Here is an 18,731-nt window from a genome sequence, read left to right as displayed (position 1 = left end):
GCGGTTTACAGCCACATTAAAAACACAGAATATACAAAGTATAAATAACAGATTAAAACGAATTTAAAACGAAATATTTAATAGGAAACCCACATAAGCACCAAAAGAGATGTCATAAAAACTCATATAAGCACCAAAAGAGATGTCATAAAAACTCATATAAGCACCAAGGTATGGACTTCAATGATAGAATGCAGTGGTAGGTTTCAATTTTTTACTACTGGTTCTGTGGGTGTGGCAGGAAGGATACGGTAAAATCTCTATTACTGCAAAATCCCCATTTTCTCCCAATCAGCTGGGACTTGGGAGGCAGAGAATAGATGGGGACAAGGCCAGTCAGAATTTTTACTACCGGTTCTCCGAACTATTCAGAATTTCTGCTACTGGTTTTCCAGAACTGGTCAGAACCTGTTGAAACCCACCTCTGGTAGAATGTCTCTTCAATGAATGTACCTTATGTTCAAAATTTGACATCTTCAATAAAAGAACTAGGGACCAGACGATGGGATATCACAGATAATTTGGGGCTAGATCTACAAACAGTCTAATCTTTCAAAATATACAATCTCTCATGATGATCAGCCTGTTTGTCCCCAGTATCTAGTTCTGAGAGGTAATTCGCTTCTGCGTTTATAAATCTCATTTATATCCCAATTCTTAACCAAATGATTTGAATATTGTAAACTCCTGAAAAGGCTTTTGCAGTAGCAGCCATCAAGTAGCTATGAATTGTCTCAGTTAACTAGTCTTTGTGGGAAGAGCTGTTTGCATTAGCAGTCTTGAGTCCATCAATCCCATTTGGATGGGACTCTGGATTCTGCTTTATCTAGTATTCTTTGGAAAAATAGATTGCAGATCATTGCTAAATATCAGTGTCTACCTGAAGTCCATTAAATTTTGAAAATAATTACAGTGATAAGCAGGGCAAGAGCAAACAAAGAAGCTTGTAACATATGGAGAACTTGGATGGGTAGAATGAAATTTGTTCTCCTTAATGAGAAATGATCTAAAGAATAATGATGCAATTCTGCACACTCTGCATTCCCAGGATGTCAGCTTAAAAGCTGACTATTTATTGTTTTCAAATCTCCAATGAAATCTGTCTTTTCTGCTGACTGTAATTTTATTTGGGGGCTGAAGGAATGCACCTAATAAAACTATTGCCTTGTTGGTCAGGCAAAAGTCCATCAAACTATACCTGCCTTATAGTAGCTAGAGATATATCATAGGAAACCCACATAAGCACCAAAAGAGATGTCATAAAAAACTCATATAAGCACCAAAAGAGATGTCATAAAAACTCATATAAGCACCAAAAGAGATGTCATAAAAACTCATATAAGCACCAAAAGAGATGTCATAAAAACTCATATAAGCACCAAAAGAGATGTCATAAAAACTCATATAAGCACCAAGGTATGGACTTCAATGATAGAATGCAGTGGTAGGTTTCAATTTTTTACTACTGGTTCTGTGGGTGTGGCTTGGTGGGCATGGTGTGGCTTGGTGGGCATGGTGTGGCTTGGTGGGCATGGTGTGGCTTGGTCGGCGTGGCTTGGTGGGTGTGGCTTGGGGGCATGGCTTGGTGGGTGTGGCAGGAAGGATACGGTAAAATCTCTATTACTGCAAAATCCCCATTTTCTCCCAATCAGCTGGGACTTGGGAGGCAGAGAATAGATGGGGACAAGGCCAGTCAGAATTTTTACTACTGGTTCTGTGGGTGTGGCAGGAAGGATACGGTAAAATCTCTATTACTGCAAAATCCCCATTTTCTCCCAATCAGCTGGGACTTGGGAGGCAGAGAATAGATGGGGACAAGGCCAGTCAGAATTTTTACTACTGGTTCTGTGGGTGTGGCTTGGTGGGTGTGGCAGGAAGGATACGGTAAAATCTCTATTACTACAAAATCCCCATTTTCTCCCAATCAGCTGGGACTTGGGAGGCAGAGAATAGATGGGGACAAGGCCAGTCAGAATTTTTACTACCGGTTCTCCGAACTATTCAGAATTTCTGCTACTGGTTTTCCAGAACTGGTCAGAACCTGTTGAAACCCACCTCTGGTAGAATGTCTCTTCAATGAATGTACCTTATGTTCAAAATTTGACATCTTCAATAAAAAGAACTAGGGACCAGACGATGGGATATCACAGATAATTTGGGGCTAGATCTACAAACAGTCTAATCTTTCAAAATATACAATCTCTCATGATGATCAGCCTGTTTGTCCCCAGTATCTAGTTCTGAGAGGTAATTCGCTTCTGCGTTTATAAATTTCATTTATATCCCAATTCTTAACCAAATGATTTGAATATTGTAAACTCCTGAAAAGGCTTTTGCAGTAGCAGCCATCAAGTAGCTATGAATTGTCTCAGTTAACTAGTCTTTGTGGGAAGAGCTGTTTGCATTAGCAGTCTTGAGTCCATCAATCCCATTTGGATGGGACTCTGGATTCTGCTTTATCTAGTATTCTTTGGAAAAATAGATTGCAGATCATTGCTAAATATCAGTGTCAACCTGAAGTCCATTAAATTTTGAAAATAATTACAGTGATAAGCAGGGCAAGAGCCAACAAAGAAGCTTGTAACATATGGAGAACTTGGATGGGTAGAATGAAATTTGTTCTCCTTAATGAGAAATGATCTAAAGAATAATGATGCAATTCTGCACACTCTGCATTCCCAGGATGTCAGCTTAAAAGCTGACTACTTATTGTTTTCAAATCTCCAATGAAATCTGTCTTTTCTGCTGACTGCAACTTTATTTGGGGGCTGAAGGAATGCACCTAATAAAACTATTGCCTTGTTGGTCAGGCAAAAGTCCATCAAACTATACCTGCCTTATAGTAGCTAGAGATATATCATAGGAAACCCACATAAGCACCAAAAGAGATGTCATAAAAACTCATATAAGCACCAAAAGAGATGTCATAAAAACTCATATAAGCACCAAAAGAGATGTCATAAAAACTCATATAAGCACCAAGGTATGGACTTCAATGATAGAATGCAGTGGTAGGTTTCAATTTTTTACTACTGGTTCTGTGGGTGTGGCAGGAAGGATACGGTAAAATCTCTATTACTGCAAAATCCCCATTTTCTCCCAATCAGCTGGGACTTGGGAGGCAGAGAATAGATGGGGACAAGGCCAGTCAGAATTTTTACTACCGGTTCTCCGAACTATTCAGAATTTCTGCTACTGGTTTTCCAGAACTGGTCAGAACCTGTTGAAACCCACCTCTGGTAGAATGTCTCTTCAATGAATGTACCTTATGTTCAAAATTTGGCATCTTCAATAAAAGAACTAGGGACCAGACGATGGGATATCACAGATAATTTGGGGCTAGATCTACAAACAGTCTAATCTTTCAAAATATACAATCTCTCATGATGATCAGCCTGTTTGTCCCCAGTATCTAGTTCTGAGAGGTAATTCGCTTCTGCGTTTATAAATTTCATTTATTTGCAGGTCCACTCTGTGGGAGCGCACAGGTCATTGGGAGGCTATCGGTGGCAGAAGGCGGTCTCGTAGATATCCCGGTCCTAAGCCATGGAGCGCTTTGAAGGTGATCACTAACACCTTGAATTGCACCCGGAAGGCTACCGGCAGCCAGTGCAGGCCACGCAGGATAGGTGTTATATGGGAGCAACGTGGTGCTCCCTCTATTACCCGCGCAGCCGCATTCTGGACTAGCTGGAGCCTCCTGGTGCTCTTCAAGGGGAGCCCCATGTAGAGAGCATTGCAATAGTCCAAGCGAGAGGTAACGAGGGTGTGAGTGACCGTGCGTAAGGCGTCCCGGTCAAGAAAGGGGCGCAACTGGTGAATCAGGCGGACCTGATAAAATGCTCCCCTGGCGATGGCCGTCAGATGTTCTTCTAGGGACAGCCAATCGTCCAGGAGAACGCCCAAGTTGTGCACCCTTCCCCTGGGGGCCAGAACTTCACCCCCAACAGTCAGCGAAGGCATAAACTGACTGTACCAGGACACCAGGACCCACAGCCTCTCTGTCTTGGTGGGGTTGAGCTGGAGCCTGTTCCTCCCCATCCAGACCCGCATGGCCTCAAGACACCGGTCCATCACCTCGACAGCTTCGCTAAAAGTATAGCTAAAAGTATTTATGTTGTATATTTATATTATGTTGTATATTTTTTCCACAGAATTCAGAAAATAATTTTCAATGCATTTCTGCTTAGTAATATTAAAAAAAATTGTACTAAATTCCTAACTATGTTATTAAGCATTGCCTAAAAACTGCCTTATACTGAATTAAAGCTATCAGTCCAACATTGTGTCCAATAACTGAAAATTATTTCAAAAAATGCTGGAAATAAGATATAGGATCTTTTTTAAAAAAGATCCTCTACCTCTGTATTATTTATTTTCTGATTCCAAAAGTAGCATTTTTATAGTAAGGGTTGTACTTGGTAAGGGAGAACCAATATCATAAAAATATACTGGTAATTAAGTATGAGCATTTATGTATTTTCAAAAGGACTTTTTTCAGTATTGCAAAATGTTGTTCAGGTTTTTTTTTTAAAAAAAATTGTATCTGTTCAGTCAAGTTTTGTAATGAATACATAATGCTAAATTTGTGGCATAAGTTACATCTATGACAGCAAACTCTGAAACTATAACCCCGGGAATATGAGTCTTCTGCAAAAGGAGAATCTAAACTATGAAGGAGGGCAATGATAATCAGCCATAAATCTTCACCAATATCAGCAAAAAGATTGGAAAATATTGACTTGATAAATTGACTTCCTAAATCATTCCTTTTTCAGATTTTTCATAGTATATGTGTTCATTTATTTGACCTTCCTTTAAAAAGGAAGTATGGTGATAAAAATAAGCCAGTTAAAAAGCTTTAGAAAATAATGCATTCTATGAAATCTGGTTTTTAAATATTTTCTAAAGTTGTATATCCTAGAGATGAAAAGATGCTACTGACTATCTTACGTTTACCACATGCTAGGGGAAGAGATGAGCTTTGATAATTTCTGTTTGTTTATAATCCAGAATTTATTAAATCTAGATGCTTTTTAAAAAAGAAAAAATTATAGAAAAATATGTTAAAAAGGTTAAAGCTGAGATTGTATAAGGCATCATTCCTCTCAATCTGTGCCTTACAATTGTACTGGCAGGTAACATTTTCAAAATCCGCAGGGATGCTAGCTGAGTTTTATGGAGCTGTGGTCCATCTCATGAGGATTGCACTGGTAAAATGTATAGTATCGCAACTGGCTTGATTTTTGATTTTAGATGGCCAAGTTCATATTATTGTGGAAGTGCTGAAGTCACTGCTGATGTCAGCTTTGGAAGCCATATTAGGCCACAAGCTTCCGTGCTGCCACTTTCTCATTTGTGGGAAAGTGGAAGGTGGGGTTTAGTAGAGGGGTTGTTTTTAGACATAATAGCATTTTTCCTGTTAGTCAAGGTCAGGCTGCTCCTGCATCTGGAGAAAGAGAGGTCGGAGTGCTGTCTCGAGATGGGATAGTTGGTGATTGGAGCATATGTTCGACTGAAGAGTGAGGGGATGGTTTGGGGAGTTTTGATTTACTGAGGGAAAATACAGACCTCTCAGATTCGGGTTTTGCCAGATGTGCCAGTTTACCTATCCTAGTAAATAGAACTTTGAAAGGTGCTTGCTTCAGAGTTTTTACTTGGAGTGGTGTTTTTTTTCTGGAACGCTGACAAATGACTTATTCTATTATCTTAGCAGTTCATATTCCTGAGGTCCAGGGTCATTTTAAAATGACAGGGGTTATTTTAATCTTGATGTTTTCTGTCCATTCCTAGGACATCATAGTTTGCTATTAATTCCAAGACTCAAATTATCAGTTTGATCAGTTTACCCAATTTTGAGTATGATTTTTATCTGTTCAACTAACAATGATTTTGCACTTTAGAACAGCTATTATAGAAATCTGCTATCCAAAAACATTGTATGGCAGGAAATAAGAATTTAAAATCATGTTATCCAAGGAAACTCTGCACAATTGGCCGAGAAAAAACCTGTGTAGTGAATCTTGTCTCCTAAAACAGCTTGAAATACTATTGAATAAAAATTCAGGTGATTTAACAGTCTTGTATATCTTCCTTTGTTCTCGAGAAAATGTTTTGTGTAATCTGAGCCTTTTTGGGTAAGGGGAACCCAGAGATTTATTTGCAGGGACAAGCAGAAGAATTTTTGGAGCATCTATCAGACAAAAATCACCAAATTCATCCCGTTAGATGCCAGCTTTGGCATAGGTCCAGTGGCATTCCATAGGCTTGACCTGTTATCTGAGAACAGTTTGAAACTATTATACATGAGGAAATACACAGGATCCTTTTGATTATGAGCTTATCCTCCTTCACTTTAAATGCATGCCCCACCTGGCTGGCTAAGGCTGTTTTGAAGGGGACATGTGGCTGGGTGCTCCTGGTGGTTAATTCATTGTGGGAAAAGGGATAGTATTTTTGTCTCTCATGGAAGCATTGATATGCCTTCTTCTTAAGAAGTCATTCTGGATCCTACCCAGTGGTGGGTTTCAATTTTTTTTACTACTGGTTCTGTGGGTGTGTCTTGGTGGGCATGGCATGGCTTGGTGGGTGTGGCTTGGTGGGTGTGACAGGGGAAGGATAATGTAAAATCTCCATTCCCTCCCCAATCCAGGGGAAGGTTACTGCAAAATCCCCATTTCCTCTTGATCAGCTGGGATTCGGGAGGCAGAGAATAGATGGGGGCGGAGCCAGTTTTACTACCGGTTCTTCGAACTACTCAAAATTCCCACTACCATTCTCCAGAACTGGTCAGAACCTGCTGAAACCTACCTCTGATCCTACCATACTGGACAGTTTTCATCCAGTGTCCCACTCCCTCTTTGGGGAAGTTTGTGTAGAAGGTGGCTGTGCAGTGCCTCAGTAGACCTGGATGACACAGATTATCTGAACCCTTTTCAGTCAGGTTTTAGACTTAGACAAGAGATAGGAACAGTATTGGTTGTACTTATGGGTGATTCTGGTGGGAACAAGGTGGGAAATGCATCCATTCTACTTAATTTCTTGGCATTCAATACCATCAACCATGATATTCTTCTGAATTGGTTCTGGGGATTGGGAGTGGGTAGCATAGCTTTGGGTTTTAGGGTTTCCAGATTAGGTGGCACTGCCCCAGACAGTCCTGGCTCACAATCTGGGTGTCCTTCCAGATTCATGACCTCTGCTGAAGGAAGAGACCAAGAGGGCCTTTGCAAATCTTCATGAGTCTGGAAATTCTAAAACCCAATGCCACTCAGTCTTCTCATGGTTCAGTTAAAGCTTGTTGTTTCCCATCCAGATCCTAGAGCTTCCAAGCACCAGGATGTGACTTCCACAATATTGCTTAATTTGCTTGAGCATCATCAGCATATTGATGATACCATGCCTCAGGAGAGTGGATGACTTCCCCCAAAGGACAGTGCATCCAACCCTTCAGCAACCCACATAGTAATGACTAAGGAAGGGATCTCTCAAACTGGTGTTGACTGAGGAAGGAAGAGAACCAGCACCATGTTATGTCACCCTGAATTGTGAGGCTGTACTTACCCAGTTACTCATGTGCTAATCACCTCCTGTATAGACTATTGTAATGCACTTTACATGGGGCTGCCTTGAAGAGTATGTGGAAGCTCCAATTAGTGCAAAATGCAATAGCACAGGCTGTTATGTAGAACACATGCATTACATTTCTGCTTCATGAGTTGCACTGGTTTCCAGTTTACTTCCAGGTCCAATTCAAAGTACTATTTGTCCCCTTTAATCCTTACATTTACTTGGCAGGCATTCACTAGTTTAATCTTATTTTACCATATTTCAGTTGCTGATAATTTGAGAGCTCGATACAGAAGTTATTTTCATTCCTCTATACCTGTGATGGCAAACATATGGCACGGGTGGCATGCAGAGCCATATCGGTAGGCACACGGGTGTTGCCCTAGCTCAGCTCCGGTGTGCACTCTCGCCAGCTGATTGTCAGGTCTTCTGAGCCTACCGGAAGTCAGGAAACAGGTTGTTTCTGGCTTCCAGAGAGCCTCCGGGGGGGGGAAGGCCATTTTTGCCCTCCCCAGGCTCCTAGAAAGGCTCTGGAGCCTGGGGAGGGCAAAAAATGGATCTACCGGGCCATTGCATGCCAAAAGCGGGGGTCATGTAGGGGGGTTGCGCACGCATACATGGTTCGCGGGGCACATTGAATTATGGGTGTGGGTACGCGCGAGCGCAACCCCTCTGTGCTTCCCCCCCGCTTTTGGCACGCAACAGCAAAAAGGTTAGCCACCACTGCTCTATACAATAGTTCTACAGAGTATTATATTCTATAATGTCTTAGATGGAAAAAAAGGGATAAATATAAATATAATGGAATTGATCTTATCACCTCCATCCAACCACTATTTTCTTGTTGTTTTCTTCTGATCCATATACTGTTTCCTCATATATATGTTTTTTTGCAATTCAGTGCATTCATTTTCTATAAATGACCCAACTACTTCATATTTCCTTCATTTTTATAAATAGTCTACATTTTTAGATAAATGTTATGAAACCAGATCATCTATATAAAAATATTTGGAAACGTTCCTGTTTCTCTGCCAAGAAAACCCATCAGTCTGCTGTAATGGGATTTTACTTCCGTTTTACTCTTTTCAAACAGTTATGAAATTTATACCACTAGTGTCTTTCTGTGTAAGAATTTCAAAATGAATCTTTCAGGCTCCTTATTTGTTTTCTTCTAAAGAAATAGAAATATTAGTCTGTTGCAGCAGAAGCATCTTAAAGACTAAAGGCATTTCTGCATATGCTTTCATAAATCAACACTTCTTCAGTCATATAAAAAAAGTAGTTATATTTCAACCTTTAAAAAAACAAAGCCTCCATAAAGTGGGGTGGGTACCTGAAAAAGAAAATTGGCCTTGCTCCTGTTTCTTTACTATGGGACTTTACTATGGGACCCTACAACCATTGGAGGCCAAAATAATATAATTACAATTAGCAGACTCTAAACAGTTGTCAACCTGATATACGGACTTTCTAACACATCATTTGAACTCTTCATAAAAGACAATTGGAAGTATTTAGAATATGGTTTCCCATTTTATTTGTTCCAGGAAATCAATCATCTAAATGATTATTTATAATCATAAATTATACATACACACAATGCGCACACACACACAAATACATTCTCTCTCTCTCACTTGCTCTCTCTCTTTCTCATTCTCTCCCTTTCAATATATGTATGTACTATATATTCTGTAATGAATAAGACTTTTCCCTTATTTTCTCAAAAGTATTTTTGTTTAAACTTTGCTTGATAGTTTAGCTTTGTTGTAAAAGTAGCCAGACTAAGACACAGTTTCTTTTTATATATATATAGCTTCCTTGCTTTGCTTACATTTACTATTTTCCCATGAGTACTTTAAAGCTATTATCTTAAAGACCTTAATTATACATATCTCAGGGTAACAGTCTTCAGATTACTGATTCCAGAGCAGTCTCTGCAGACAATAGCTGAACCTCCATGAAAAAAAAGCTTGAAGGGATTTAAATATGGGACTCTGCATATCTTGAGAAAAAGACAGACAGCCTTTTTCGTAAGGTTTGAAAGAGTGCCCAGCATGAAGGAAACAATGCTGCTCTGCTTAACTTGTCGCAAACAACATTCTTCTGGTTCCTGATGAAATAGCAGTTGCACCTTTTAGAGTTTTATATAATAACTGCTAGAACCTTTTATAATATTAGAATATTTTATTGACGTATTCATATGTTTATTAAGACTTTGAAAACTTGCTTTATTTTAAGATTTTTGTTTGCCTTTTTATTTTGCAGTGTTTATAGAACTTGAAAATAGCTTACCCAGGGAAGAGAGATAAGTGATGTACATAGCTTCTCTTTAGATAAATCAATTCTCAGAAAAGGTAGAGGTCTTTGTAAGGAAGAAAGGAATTTCTTTATATGAAATATTGTTGAAATGGGAAATGGGTAATTGGACAAATTGGTATTCTATAGGAGGACCTAATTGTATAGTATATTAAAGCTGAATGGAAGGGGTCTTTGAAGTCACACACCTTACAGCTTGCTTTTGGTTGAAAAATAAAGAACTTAATTCAATTGCCTGGGGCTTTATTTGTTTTGGGGTTGGTTTTTTTTGTTTATCCCAGCTAACAAACAAACTTGGTAAGAAATAAAAATTCCAACATATCTATGCTTTCCCTGTAATCAACGTATTAGGGAATGATTTTTGAAAAAAAATAATAGTAACACTTAGAAAAACTAAGAAAATCAATTGTGCCTCCAGCCTTGATGCTTATTTGTTGAAGCTAAGAGTAGGGTATTCTTACATGATGATTAGGTAAAGGTAATGGTTCCCCTCGCACATATGTGCTAGTCATTCCTGACTGTAGGGGGCGGTACTCATCTCAGCTTCAAAGCCAAAGCACCAGCGCTGTCCGAAGACGTCTCCGTGGTCATGTGGCTGGCATGACTAAACACCAAAGGCGCACGGAATGCTTTTACCTTCCCACCAAAGATGGTCCCTATTTTTCTACTTGCATTTTTATATGCTTTCGAACTGCTAGGTTGGCAGAAGCTGGGACAAGTAACGGGAGCTCACCCCATTACACAGCACTAGGGATTCGACTTTTCAATCGACAAACTCAGCATCTTAGCCACTGAGCCACCACATTCCCATACATGATGATTAATAAGAGACTACTAAATCTACAACAAATAGTATTTTTAATAATATACAGTATTAAAGATAGTTGATAATTTATTAGTAATAAATTATAATACATAGATCACTGGTCATTGATATGTGTGATTATATGTGAGTAAAATGTTATAATTTGATAACTAGTTTTTATGAATAACTAGATTACTAAACAGAGTCAAGGGTATAGTAATGACTCCTAAAAATTTATGTATAGCGAATAGCTCCTCTATTTAGCAATGGCAGTATGGTCCCTTCAAATTATAAGTGTCTGTAGATATATTTTCCTGATGATTCTCTAATATTCCTTTCTTTTGACTCCTAATTTTTAGCTTTGTTTTAGTTTTTTTCTACAGGAAATTCATTTGCAAATTCTTTTATATAACTTTTTCCAAGCTGTACTTGGTCTTTGAGTGGGACAGTATATCAAAAAGTTGGAGATGCGACTGAGAAAGACTCCAAATCTGATCTGTCTGCATTTACACTAACTACTTTAGTTAAAATTGTAATTAACCTAATTGCTATATGTCATGACTTTTACAATTTTCTCTTTCTGTTACATTAAAAATTACAATTTGATTACATCTCTTGGAGTTCTTGGTGAGTCGCATGGCTGCATGGGAAATCTGCCTAAACTAACTCTGTTTTCTACCAGACAGAGGGAAAATGTTAGAAATGACCTTGTTAAACAAAGTATATACAATATTCTGGTTTCCTTGAAATTAGTTCAGCCAGGCAAAAATAATTATATGAACACATTCAATATGGTATTGCCTAAATAATATGCAAACATTGATGCAGATCTAGTAAAAGATGCATAATTAATTAGGATTTGTATTACCAAATATTAAAAATCTCTCATGGGTTCATTGATTTGGAAAATTAGTGAATCCTCTTAAATGATTCACTAACTAGTAAGGACATTATTTTTTATTTGTTTACATTTTTTTAAAAAAAAGGTATCTGATTGAGTCTTGTTATGATGCTCTGATCATTATTCTACATGGTGAGAACAAAAATGGAAAAGTTGAAAAAGGATATTTCGGCCTTATATCACTTTTAGAAAACAACTGAATCTGAATTTTTTTCAAGCAGAATTTATGTACAGTGTATATTGAGTATATAGTTAAGGGTAGACTAATTTATTTCCACTCTGTGGCACTTGCACATGCTCAAGTGTAAGCCTACATGGTCCTTTGGGCCACAATCTATGGTATAAGCCCTTTGGAGATTTATACCTTGTCTCCAATCTCCGGGTATGAAATACAAGAGACCTGCAGATTCTGTATCAAAGTTCACAATTTCACCCTAGCCAATTTGTTATTTTCACATTTTGTCTTCTTAACTTTTATTGTGTGTTATACAAAACTAAAGGCACATAAGACTTGCCTTGGATCAACATTAGAAAAAAATAGCAATACTTGCATGTGAAATGACAAGAATTAGAAGAACAATTTGACCAAACTTATCAAATAAAGGTAAATTATATACAGCAAAATGATTTATAGCATGAAACTGGGACACATTTGCTAGGATTGAAGTTAACTGATGGTTTCAATAATGTTAAAATTAATATCGCTGTTGAAATATTTTGAGGTAGTGTAGCCCTGAATCCAATGTAAGTAAACTTGACTAGAGTAAGACTACTTTTTCAGTAAAGTTTCAACTTTAAAAAATACTGTAACTTTTAGTTTCCATTTCTTTATTGTTTGAAATTATTTGTGCTCTTTGTTTTTACTATTGCAGTAAACATGGTATGTCCTACCATTTTTTTCATCCATGTCTGATCAGCTTAATCTTAAATTAAACTGCAAACTGTACTGTATGATTCTCTTACAGGCAAGCTTTTTCAATCCAAACTTAGTCAAGGTTCCCTCCATAAGAGCTTTGTTCATAATGCTTTGGAATATTTTAGTTCCATATGTTAAATTTTTGAAATGTCTACAATATATCACTTCTTCTAGTTTAATTTTAGAGTGGGGAGATGGTATATCTTAGTAATAAAACAGATGGATTATAAGCAAAGTTTCCAGGTAAGGCTGACAAAATATATTGTGCAAAACTCTAGAGAGCTATTGCCAGTAATTGCCAACTATGCTGTAGATGGAAGAATGGACTGATTCAGGCTAAAGCAGATTCTTTTCCTATAATCTGCCTGCTCTGTCAGGTTAGATAGGTTGTGTACAATCCAGATACTTTCCCTTAAATGCTGCCATCCAATGAGACTTGGAATATGCCTTCAAGTAAATATGCCTTCAGTGGCCAACCACTGAAAGAAAATTGAAATTAGATAAGGCTAGACAAGGCTTCCTGAGACAATGCAGGTAGAAATAATGTGTGCAAACATTGTGCCTTCTTCATGGAATTTTCCTCCGTGGTCTTAACATCTAAACAGTTAGCTGATTTCCTTTGTGTTATTAAATCATTAATATATATATCAGTAAATAAATCATAGATGAATGGAAGTTTACCATAACATAATTTCAAAGATCTGACAAGTTCTTTTATAAGAACAATGCAGCAATTTAGAACGTTTATTTCTTTTCTATGATTTTCTCTGGACAATAGAACTTATGAATAACCAAGGACTATGTAAAAACAATTCCAAATCAATCTCAGGTATTAATTGTTTTAGTTTCAACAAATTGGGTTCAACCAACTGGATAAAATTACATTCTTTTGATTTATTTAAAATTCTTTATATTTCAATAACTAAACAACTGGTTTATGAGTGTATAGATCTAAAAAAGTTATTACCATCCTACAGATTCAGGTACTGGTGAAATTTAGATACAAGGATTAAACATAATTTATTCAATGGCAGAAAGTCACTTAATCTTTCCCCCTTAGATTGTTAAAGTAGCTCCTATTTCACTGGAACAAAAATCCATCAAAAGACATTATTCATAGGTGTCTGAGAATTCTGTTTTCCCGTAGTTAAAGATATTTCATTAATATCAGTCTTTCCTTTCTTTTTCTGTTACAGTTATAAAAACAGAGTGGTTACAAATGGATTGAAAGCCCAAATGAATAATCCAGAGCTGATAGTCAGAGGGTTGGATCCACAGATAGGACATTTAATTGACAAGTTGAAACATTTTAATCAGGTAAGTATTTATTTTTGGAGAACTGAAAAGGCTTTTGTAAAAGCTTTTCTTGTGTGCCTTCTCTACTGACCCTTCTTGCCCACCTCTTCATCCTTTCCACACATGTGCCCACTGGAGGGAAAACATCTCACTCCATACTTTACAGGCAGATGAGCATTCTAGAAACATGAAAAAAACAAACAAACATCTTCATTGAGGACCATTTATTATACTTGTGAAGGCTGGCCACATAACCCTTCATACAATTTTGAAGAATGCCTACACCAGTATTGTTAAGGTAATACCAAAGATTTTGCCCTCCATATCATTTGAAGTGACCTCTTTTAATGGAGAATAACCAGAATATAGCTATATTTTGTATTCCGTCTAATAGGAAATCTTGACCCAAACTGAATTGAATTGAACTAAACTGATCTAAAACGCACATTGTGAGATAATTAAGGTTATTCACATTGACCTTTCAGCAATTTTTAAAAGAGGTACATTTAATTCAAAGTATGTCTACTAACCTGGCAAGATGACACGAAGTCGCAGTAAACTCCCATGACAGTCCAAGAAGTTGAATGTGTCTCAAATTCAAATAGTTCTGTATTCATAATATAGAGAATTCTATACAGTTAGGTTCTGTTTACGATGGCACAGTGCAGTAAGATTTCAAAATATCCTCCACTAACCATATGGGGTACTATTAAAATAGCTTTTAAAATTTTCCTGAAAGTATTTTTCTCTGAACAAAAGATGATCTGCCAGTAGGTATGTCAGAATCATCATGAACTTGTGCTGTCAAGTTATTCACTTGAGCTCTGAGAGCTCTGTGCAGCCATCTGCTGAGAACTTTGATCTGTCCCTTGATACTGAATATATTAACGTTTGTATTATTATGACATTGCACTAATGTGTAGACACTGTCAGTCCAAATTAGCTAGAACAACCTACCTTATTTAACTGAAATTGCTTTTCATTAATGTAAGCATATTTTCTTGTCCAACTTGAGAAAGTGTTGTTATGGGTTGGAAATGACAGGGTAGCACCTCTCCCCAGTTGTTCTCCCTTAGAAGGTAGGCAATTTTTGACAGTTGCTACTAGTGGTAATGTTGATTGTGCTGATTCATGTAAAAAAAAGAGAGAGAGAGAGAGAGAGAGAAAGTGTGTCTCCTACAGCTCATTCCTTTTGCTTTTTATTCTGGGACTTGAGGTTAGGAGTCTTTTATGCTGACAAAACCAAATCTTCAATCTGATGCCACCTTGCAAATATTGTTTATATTTTTTTAATCAAAAGCAATGTGTGATATGGCAAGAAGCCCTGCCATACAAAGGGACAAAGTCACCCTCACCATCAGCAGGGATGATTTATATACTCTTAGGTGATAGATGATGAGAAATGAGATTTTGAAGAAATACTAGGAACCACACACTCTTCCTGCACTTCATAAATTAGAATGTTACTTTCTACAACGGTGGAAAGAATATGCCACAATCATGGTTAAAGAAGATTTCTTACTCAATTTCATACATGGAACGGAAGAGGATATTCTCTTATTTTACAGCTCAGACAACAAAATGTCTTGGACTAGCTTTGCAGGAAGGAAACATTAAGTATTCCATTAGGCTTAGCCTGCCGGGTGCCATCTGTAGCTTTTCAGATCCTGGCCTTCAGCACTAGAACTTAACCTGTACTTGAAAAGTAGTAATTCCATGAATGGTATAACATTACATTCTGTCTTCAATTAATCCTCCATCAAGTAAAGGTTTATTCTGTGACTTTCTATTGACCTTTAAGAGAAAACATTTCTTAAGTGATGTTTTTCCCCTAACAAACACAGCTCTGTAAAATGTGCTTGATTGCATGAATTAAAGAAAATACTGATTATTGCCTTAAGAAGCTTTATTGTTAAGCATTACTAATTACTCTCATGAGTTTTAGTGAGCTTTATCACAGATAAAATAATCAAAGAAGATTCTACTTTTTAAAATACGTAGTAGTTTATGTAAATATTTATTTATCTTAAAGTTGGATTAATTAATGAATAAAAGTTGACACTCAAAAGATAACTAAGGTTGCAATTCTATATGCACGTTTATTAAATTTAATTGAGCCCATTAATAGCTCAATAGATACGTTCAGGAATTGCAGTATAAATCATAATATTTCAGTATCCTATAATGGATAATACCCCAGTATTATCCTGAATACCTCATGTACATATATCCCCTTTATATATAATAGTTTATGAAAAACTATCTTGAAATTCTTCCTTCCCATCTGGAGAGATGGGAAGCAATATGGCAAGTAAATTCAAAATTAACATTATCCACGGCATACAAGGAAAACCAGTTGAAGATGTTTTACAGATGGCACCTTCCATCTACAAGACTTGAAAAGATGTTCCCAAATAATAATTCAATATATTGGAAATGCAAAAAAAAAACACTCAGGGAACATATTACCATCTATGGTGGACATGTCCGGCAGCAAAAAAATTCTGGGCAAATATTAAAAAATGGCTAGAAAAAATAACAGAACAATCAGTTGAAAACAAACCGGAAACATTTTTATTAGGAATCTTTACAAGACCATATACCAAAGAAATAAAATATTTGATTCTACATATCATAACAGCTGCACGAATAACTTATGCACAAAATTGGAAACAGGAAGAGATACCAACAGATGAAGAAGTGATAGGGAAAGTTTTAGAGTGTGCCAAAATGGACAAGTTAGCAAAAGAAATTAAAGAAAAAGAGAAAGAGACAGATTATTAAAGAGAAAGAAGAGACAGATTATTATACAATCTGGAATAAATGGTATGAATGGCTTGAGTCTAGAAATAAAGGAGAAAAATAAAGGAGAGAAATTGGAAAGTACAGAATGTATTAGGAATGTATAATATGTAAATAATAAATATGTATGTAAGATAGTATATAAAGTGTACAAATTTAAATATTGTAAGTGATAGGAATTATAGATTAATAAGAGACAAGAAGAATATTAATATTATAAAGGGAATTGGGAGAAAATGTAAGTATTAGGAGATTACTGCTACGAAACAGTTATAAAAAGGGAATGTACGTTATATGTTTTGTGTTTGTTATGTTGTGTTGCGTTGTGTTATAAATAAAAAACTTTTTTTAAAAAAGAAATTCTTTCTTTTCTTCTTTTTTAAATCTTGAGTATGGCAAGTTTTCCAGCCAAGCCCAGCCTTTTAACTGCTGAGCTACCACGCTGTCACATACCTTTTAGCTATGTAGTTAATACACATTATTATTGATAGTGGCTGAAATAATTTTAATTATCTCCATGTTGACAATAAGTTTCAATTATTTAAAATCGTGCCGTGATTTACATTTACATGAAGACTAAAAGACATGTACTTCCGAGTTCCACATTCCAAGGAATTTTTTAAAAAATAAATTTTATGTTGACCCATGTTGTGCTCAGTTAAAGAATTCTTTGTTGATAAATATATGATTCAACTGTATTACCGTATCAAAAAATTCTAAACATTATCCTGAGTTTGCTTACTTAAACATTAGTATTTCCGATAAATTTATGGTCTTAAGTCTTTGTCCTGCTTTAAAATATAGTTCCATTCAACATCATTAGCGCATCCCTGATTAATTTAGCCTGGGAGAGTGGGAATCCACAAACATCATTTGACTCTCTCCAATGTGAGATTTCAGCATCCTATTCCTAGATCTAAAAATTAGTAAAATTGGGTTAGCTAGGAAAATGTGTTTATGCTGCTTAGGTCTTCAAATCGGCCTCAGCTCCAAAAGTAACTTGAAAAGTCACCAACATTTCAAAGTATTGTGAATGAATGTTAGACATGGAGTGATTTTACATGTGAGATTTCATAGACTTGAGCAGAAGATTGCGGAGTTGCATCTGATTCAGAAAAGTGGTTATTCCTAAACTCCCCTCTGCCCCCGGTCATTTTAGCACTATAGAAACAGTTTGTAGTTTTATCTTTCATTGCATTGGTCCTTGTTATTAAGCTGCAAATTGGATAGGTTGCATTAAAATGTAACCGAACAGCTTCCTTTCTGTTTCATCCCTGTTTATGGGATGATACAGAAACTGCCTTAGTTGAAAAATGCCTTAGTTGAAAAATCATACTATTTTTCCATAGACCCCTGATTTGTCCTTTCTGATAACTGGTTTCTTGAAATTTTATAGACAGAGATATCATGGACTAGAGAAGATTGTAGAAGTGCAAATAATTGTACTCTACCACAGCCAAGCTTTTGTTTATTGAGATATAGTGCCTGTGGCTTAACTTGTTGGTAGATAGATTGAAACATCATTTATTCCACAAACAATGATTCAGTCGTTTGGGAGATTTTAGATGAAAAGACATATTCAAAGCCCCCAAATTTGCCTTAAGTCAAGAAAATCAAGGTGGAGATATTGTTTTTCTGCGTAAGTAATATTTCTGGAATCTTTGCAATTTCTTAATCTAACATCTGGTATGAAAAGTATTTACTGCCTTCTAGTGCTGTCAGTGGATTTTTGATATAATTCAAGCTACAAATATTTTGTTTGTTTTATAAAAAACAGCAACTTTAGCTATAATTAAACTAAAGATTACTAACAAACTTCAGTGTTAAAAATAGAAGATTGTACCCCAGGTACAGATTCTGTAAAATGTCTCATTTAAGCACAAATGTCTCATTTAAGCATACATTTTAACAGGAAAAAAAAGGATATTTATATAAATTCTTCCTATCTCATTGTTATGTGCTAGCAAATATGTAATCCTAAGAAATTACTTATTATTCATGTGCTGTTTCTCTAGATATACAGGTATCATTCCTCTTGCAAACTGTTTCAAGAATTATTTGCCCAGATGACCTATTATATTTTGTGTGGGCTTTTCTGTGTTCATTAGGAAAAATTAATC

General features: G+C 36.4%; 1 protein-coding gene across 2 annotated transcripts in view; it reads left to right on the top strand.

Moving 5' to 3' along the window:
• LOC131200775 (glypican-5-like) overlaps nt 1-18,731 on the top strand; it is a 406,607-nt gene that overhangs the window by 223,808 nt on the left and 164,068 nt on the right. For both annotated transcript variants that reach the window (XM_058188024.1, XM_058188025.1), the window contains one exon: nt 13,710-13,830. In XM_058188024.1, the coding sequence (XP_058044007.1) occupies nt 13,710-13,830 (121 nt within the window). The remainder of the gene's footprint in view (nt 1-13,709; nt 13,831-18,731) is intronic.

This window comes from Ahaetulla prasina, chromosome 6 (assembly GCF_028640845.1).
Source record: "Ahaetulla prasina isolate Xishuangbanna chromosome 6, ASM2864084v1, whole genome shotgun sequence".
In the NCBI taxonomy this organism is placed as follows: domain Eukaryota; kingdom Metazoa; phylum Chordata; class Lepidosauria; order Squamata; family Colubridae; genus Ahaetulla; species Ahaetulla prasina.
This window is presented reverse-complemented; position numbering and strand designations above follow the sequence as displayed.